General features: G+C 41.2%; 1 protein-coding gene across 1 annotated transcript; it reads right to left on the bottom strand.

Annotated features, from left to right (window-relative positions):
• Window positions 1-260: 260 nt before the first annotated feature.
• On the bottom strand, window positions 261-6,598 carry LOC111472638 (cellulose synthase A catalytic subunit 2 [UDP-forming]-like). The gene is made up of 14 exons (XM_023118249.1): window positions 6,017-6,598; window positions 5,383-5,578; window positions 5,082-5,305; window positions 4,903-5,002; window positions 4,568-4,745; window positions 3,545-3,811; window positions 3,112-3,457; window positions 2,848-2,985; window positions 2,625-2,750; window positions 2,339-2,551; window positions 1,985-2,252; window positions 1,707-1,903; window positions 1,271-1,621; window positions 261-1,179 (listed from the first exon to the last, which is right to left on the bottom strand). The coding sequence occupies exons 1-14, from the start codon at window positions 6,095-6,097 to the stop codon at window positions 598-600; spliced, it is 3,267 nt and encodes a 1,088-aa protein (XP_022974017.1). The 5' UTR covers window positions 6,098-6,598; the 3' UTR covers window positions 261-597.
• Window positions 6,599-6,901: the final 303 nt, after the last annotated feature.

Here is a 6,901-nt window from a genome sequence, read left to right as displayed (position 1 = left end):
TGAGTCGATGTTATTGCTCCAAGGGAATCATCCCAAACTTCCTTCAAATTTCATAGACATACAACCCATAAAATCATGATATCAAATTCAAATTTAAAGCAAAAACAATCAAAAGAAATGTTCATTGTTCAAACCAACAAGAGAGGTGAAGAAAGGGAAGCAAAGAATCCCTCAATTATTGCATTAAGAACAAAACTATAATTATTGTGATTACAACAAGAAGGAGAACTTGAACCTTAAAATTTACAAACATCAAAGGGTACAAACAACAATAATCTTGACAAAACCACCTAAGATGAATCAAACTAACACCCACCACCCTTTTTTTTTTATGTTTGTTTATGTGTTCTTGAATTTCACAAACACAACGCATAAATTACAGTCCCATGTATAGAAGAAGAAAAGAATGAATGATGCAAAGTCCTCCGTATCTACAATCTCTTTCTTTGATTCGTGCTTCACGATCTCGGGCAGAGTATCGTTACCATATCTATTCCATGCATGTTTTCGAGGCTAGCTAATCGACACATTCAACCGTACGAATTCGAAAACGGACTCCTACCCATAATCCTTCATGTCGTGTGTATTTAAGCAATCTTAGTCACAGTTTAACCCGCAAACTTCCAAGACAATGCCACCCTTGTCGAGGAACGGGTTGATTCGGACCCATAAAAGCGATAGAATCGACGATAGAAGAATTGACCATACAATGATAATGGTTGGTACCTTGTCTTGCTTCCCCATCAAACCCTTGAGGAATGGATACAGATGGACAATCACCCAGAATGCAAAGAATAGCTTACCGATGAGTGGCCCCCATGAGTCGTAACCGTTGTTGATGGCGTCTGAAATTCCGACGACAACTCCGATAATGTTTATGATCAGTAACGTCAATGGAGGGACTAATAACGACGTCCACTTGAAGAGGTAAAGCTCGGCAAACTCGCCATCGTCTCCTCCTTTCGATGTGACCGTGAAATTTGTGTTGACACCAGCCAAAACCTTTAGCAGACCCTGGAAAAGCGCAAAAAGATGGGACGATGCACCACCGATAACCCAGAATTGCTCGTTTCTCCACCAATCGTGGATCCCGACACCTCCCCACTGCATTTCAAGGATACCGGTTGCTGCTATAGAGATGAAAAGGGCCATGAAGATGATACTGGCATAATTGCTTAGCTGCACATCAAACAAAAAACATGTCTCACTCAGTTTAACAAACCCGACGAAAGAAAAACCGTACGCATTCAGAAGTCGGTAATGTTGTTACCTCCGGGACAATGAACTGCCCTGTAAGCAGGCAGACAGCTGGTAGCGTACAATATGCAATCAGTGGAACTGACGTCAATGGATAAACAACAGAGTTTATGTACGAGAAACGCTCGAGCCACTTCAAACCACATCCATAGCCGTACCATATTGGACAGTGCCTACTCAACAGAATTTCAACAGACCCGAGAGCCCATCGAAGAACTTGGTGTAGACGATCGGACAAGTTAATAGGAGCCGAACCCTTGAATGCTGGCCTTTTAGGAATGCAGTAAACTGATCTCCATCCATGGCAATGCATCTTGAAACCTGTTAAAATATCCTCTGTAACGGACCCATATATCCACCCGACCTGCAACGATACCGGAAGTTAAAATATTAAAGGCATAATATTAAAAGAATCGACTTTTCGAACTTCAGGAGAGCATCCTTCATACCTCTTTACCCCACTCGGATTTATCTTCATAACCACAACTGATTACATGGATGGCTTCTTTCAACAACGAAGCAGAAGTCCCTCCTCCGGGCACGCCACCGTCTTCCATAAGTGTCGAAGCAATGAAGGCTGGCGATTGCCCGAACTTCTTCTCAAACTTAACTTGGGGCATCAGAGACGATTTCTCATTATCTATTCCTGCATTGAACCACAATCTAAGAAAGTGAGCGAACATTTCACCGTATTACGTTCATGGGTATTTTCGAAACATGTTCATACCTTCGATTCCTTCCTCGATATTTTCGAGCGCGTGAATCTGTTTCGACGTATCTTTGGTTTTTAACTTCTTTTTATCACTGGTCTTTGTTTTCGTCTTCGTTCTAGTTCCACAGCAGCAGCAGCACCATTTTGGAAGACAATTGCAAGTCCTTCTTGGTGCTTTCTTCTTAGCAGGGGCATCATACCCATAAAGAGCCTGCCTCCTGAAGACACATCCCGTTCCGACATAAATCGGTCCTTGAATACCGTCCAATCCTTTCATGTTGATCTGAAATAGTGTTCATAAAGTAAGAGAACTTAGCGTCGGTTTGGTTGTTATGATGACGGATAAAAGAATATGGAATGTTTACTTACATCAAAAAACACAACATTGCGATTTGAGTATCGATCGTGCCTATCAATCCCGTCAAATCTTTGTGGAAACTGTACATAGCATATTCTTTTTCCCGAAATCGGGTCCATCATGAAGCACATTGCTTCTCTAAGCGCCTTGCTGTTGTTGATGTAGTGATCACAATCAACGTTCAAAATGTATGGAGCGTTTGAAATGATTGCCGATACACGCACCTTGAAGAATCGAATGGTACGTATTAGTCAACGGTTGTGTGTGTATACGAGAGAGATAGAGAGAGCTATATACCAGAGCATTCATGGCACCAGCTTTCTTGTGGTGATCGAATCCCGGCCTCTTCTCACGAGATACATACACTAAACGAGGTAATTCATTTCCCTCCAAATCACGAACCCCGTTTGAACCGAGGAATACCTGCGTACGATAATTAAAGAAAAGGCTTACAAAATAATAAACCAAATAACACATAGTAGCCGAGTGTGGCCGAGTGCATCAAGAAACATCCTCTCACCTGAATCATTCCAGGATGATCCCTGACGTTGTTCCCGGGCCATGGAGTTCCGTCCTGCATTGTCCACCCGTCTTCAGGAACTTTTTGAGCCATGGCAACGAGCCCATTGATTCGAACTTTAAATTCTTCATAGTCCCTCTGCATAAGGACATGTCAACTTTCAGGTACAGAAATTATTTCAACAGAGTAAAAGTTCATCATCCACTCATTCGGACAAACATAACATGACTTTTACGAAAAGCAAAACAGGTACAGTTTTCAAACCTTCATTGCACGTCTTTCCCGGATGAAGGTTGGATCAACTTTATCTTTCAAATAATCGACCTTCAGGGCAAAATACCATTCTGGGGCCCGAGGTTCGATATTGAACTTCTTGCAGAAAGGAACCCACTTTCTTGCAAACTCAGAAGTTTCGGAAAGGGCTTCAAAAGTAAGCATGGCAGCACCATCGTCCGAAACGTAGCATGAAACCTTGTCTACTGGATAATCGACGGCAAGAATAGACAGGACGGTGTTTGCCGTGATGAGAGGAGGCTCCTTCAATGGATCCACAGTACTGACATAAATGTCTATAGAAGCCAACTCAGATGGCTTGCCATCTTTTTCATATCTGAACCAACATATAGCAAAAGAAAACTGAGTACGGGAAAGACGGGAAGGGGAAATCGAGGATAGAGCAGCATGAGACAGGTTGTACCTTAACGATAACCGATCAAGGTAAGTTTCTCGAACAATCGGGCACCATTTTGGGAACTGATCCAATATCCATGATGCAGCAAACCATATCTCACAGATTACTGATGTTAACCACAGCCCATATGCTTCGTTGACAGGATGAAGGAGACGATAGTGGAAAAAGAGGCAAAGGATGACAATACGAAGTACGATTATCATTCTGTATGGGTTTATCTTGCTCGAGGAGATCGGCAGTTTTCTGGAAAGCGGTTGCCTCCCTTCATCCATCCTACAAAAAGAAATATTAACAAAAACATAAGCTAAAAAAAATGGCAGTGAACTAAACCAAGCTATATCCATGACACTAAGCCATAAGTAGTAACTATAGATCGTAATTCCGAACCTGCATATTAGCACTTTAGCAACGACAAAAAATATTTACGTGGTTAAAGAAGATAAATTAGACTATTCTCCTCAAGGAAAACTCAAGCATCTAGTAAATATCTCCACTAGTGTAACAGCCCAAGCTCACTGCTAGCAGATATTGTCCGCTTTAGTTCATTACGTATCGTTGTCAGCCTCACGATTTTAAAACGCATCTGCTAGGGAGAGGTTTCCACACCCTTATAAGGAATGCTTCGTTCCCCTCCAACGAATGTGAGATCTCACAATCCACCCCCCTTGGGGGCCCAACGTCCTCACTGACATACTGCTTGGTGTCTGGCTCTAATACCATTTGTAACAACTCAAGCAGATATTGTTTGATTTGACCCGTTACGTATTGTCGTCAGCCACACGGTTTTAAAACGCATCTACTAGGGAGAGGCTTCCACACGCTTATAAGAAATGTTTCGTTCCCCTCTCCAACCGATGTGTGATCTCACAAAGAGTGGACAATTCCATATAAAAAGGAGAGAAATCCAAGTCATAGATATTAAAATGGAACAAGTGCAAACAACTATGAAAACACACCACCAGTAGAATTATACTTCAGCACATAGACATAAGCACCTTAAAATATAAAGAGTATAAAGAAGGGGCATACATAGGCAAATCTGTATCATCGAGCTCATCGTCACCTTTTCCACCTCCACCCTCGTGCTTAATTACTTGAAGCCTTTCATTTTGTTTCTTCCGCCATTCCTCCATTCTTTCTTTCCACGCAACCGTTCCATATCCGTACACAGCTAAATCCTTTTTCGGATCCATCGGCCTTGGATTAGCTGCAACATCAACACTTACAACATCAGTCACAACAAAGTTAAACATAACCTACATGAAACATTAATACATGCCGGATGAGGATTCAAAGACTAAAAAAACATTAATTCCCAACAGACTTGCAAAAATTCAATATGCACAAGAATTCGACAAGCTTACCAGACATGGAATCAGTGAATGGTGCTGGATGGACTTTTTTCCCACGGCTAATAAATGGAGGAATGATTAGAGCATGCTTATCGGAGGAAATTCCAGCATCCTTCAGATCGAATAGCACAAAGCAAATTTAGAGAGACCAAAAATAGTTGATGGTAGAACTGTAAGAAGAAGAGATTCACCTCTTGGCCATAGGTGAGGAGAGGGATATCGGTGGGGACGGACGAGGAGTTGAGGTCGGAAGCCATATTTCCAGAACCATTAGTATGAGAACCACGCCCAACAGCAAGGTGAGGATAGAGCATTGCATCAGATGCACCATTAGGATCCTTGTTTGCAATGTCAAATTCATTCTCAAGATCATCGATATCGTCTTCTTCTTCATCACCTTCAACACGAGGACTACCTGCAATTGAATCAATACATTATTTGTAAGTCAAACAATGAATTATCATCAATTGACTTCAACTTTCATTCATTAACCTTTGAGACGCTTGTATCTGGTTTTGCACTGAGGACAAGCTTGATTGCCCTCTCTTCTTTCATACTCATAGCAAGGTCTACAAACTGGAAACGCACATTCATTACAGGCAACAAATGGCTCTCCATCTACGGTGATTTCTAGCTCATCTCCACAGATCTGGCAAATTTGCCCACTCAACTCCTTCACATAAGTCACCTGCAACTCAAAAACAATTAAAGAGGCTTAGAAAAAGGAACATACTCGTCTGGTTACTCATTCATTCGTTTTCAGAATCAACTTCATTAATCGAATGGACTGTTAAAAAAAAAGTAAAGCCAAGATCTGGTCTATGAAGCAGGATTTCCCTAGAAACTAGAGACCAAGTAACCAGATGATAAAGGGTAACAGAGAAAAATGTTCATAGCCCACAATCTCCAATTAAAACTTCAAGATCCATATGGGATCATGAAGAAGATGAGGGGCAAGAAATTGCAAATATGGAGAGAAAAATCAGCTAGCGATCCAGTTTCAAGGTGAAATCATGCAAAAGGAAGCCAAATTTGAAGAAATGGGTATGAATCAGGAGCTGGAATTGAGGTAAGAAACAGGATTTCTCAGGCAAATCAAACAAAATCTCATAAGAACATGACTTACTCTTGCAACCTCATCAGCATTGATAAGAACAAACTCATTTCTGTTGTGAGAACCAGCAATGAGTCGGCCTTTGGTATCCATTAGAGTGGGAATCAAAAGAAAACAATCAAGAACAAAGAAAAAAACTCAGAATCTAAGAGAAACCAAGCTCAGAAAAACAGCCCTTCAAGCTCTCTCATTACTCAAAATCCCCTTCCTTCCTTCCTTGCTTGCTTGTCTCAAACTCTCACCTTGGTGCAGGTGCCTGATTTTGGTCTCTCAGCCCACTTTCTCAGGCACCCATTTCCATTTCCATCCCAAAAAACAGAACAAAAACTAGACTACACTTCTTCAACGAATAAAAAACAGGTCTATATGAGAAGAAAGAGAGAGACAGAGAGGTGGGTTAAGATATAAAAGAAATCAGTGGAATAAGAAAACTCAATTAAAGAAATATAAGAAACCCATAAATTATAGGGAAAAAAAAAGGTAAAGAAATTGTTTATGTGTGTGCAATGAATGATTCTTTTCTTGTGAGACCCAGTTTCGTCCCAGCTGGAGTCTCTGTATTACATGGTGGATTCTCGATCTGCTACCAACACAAATTTTACAGAGAGAAACCCCAGGGAGAGAGAGAGATTAAAGATTTACAGAGAGAATCTAATTAGGGTTCTTAAAAACACATAAATTCAACGCGTAAATCACAAGAAACACAAACCCATCAATCAAATTTAACTTCACAACTCTACTAAATCACTGTTGATCTATTCAATAATTAGTAATCAGTAATCCCTTTTTGGGTGGGGCCCAGAATTACCGTCGCCGGAGGAGAAGTAGAGGCGGTGCCGCCGTGGGTTTTGGCTGTGCCGGCGGAAAACAACACGGATTTGGGGTAAAATTATTAGA

The sequence above is a fragment of the Cucurbita maxima genome, unplaced genomic scaffold (genome assembly GCF_002738345.1).
Source record: "Cucurbita maxima cultivar Rimu unplaced genomic scaffold, Cmax_1.0 Cma_Scf00081, whole genome shotgun sequence".
NCBI lineage: Eukaryota > Viridiplantae > Streptophyta > Magnoliopsida > Cucurbitales > Cucurbitaceae > Cucurbita > Cucurbita maxima.
This window is presented reverse-complemented; position numbering and strand designations above follow the sequence as displayed.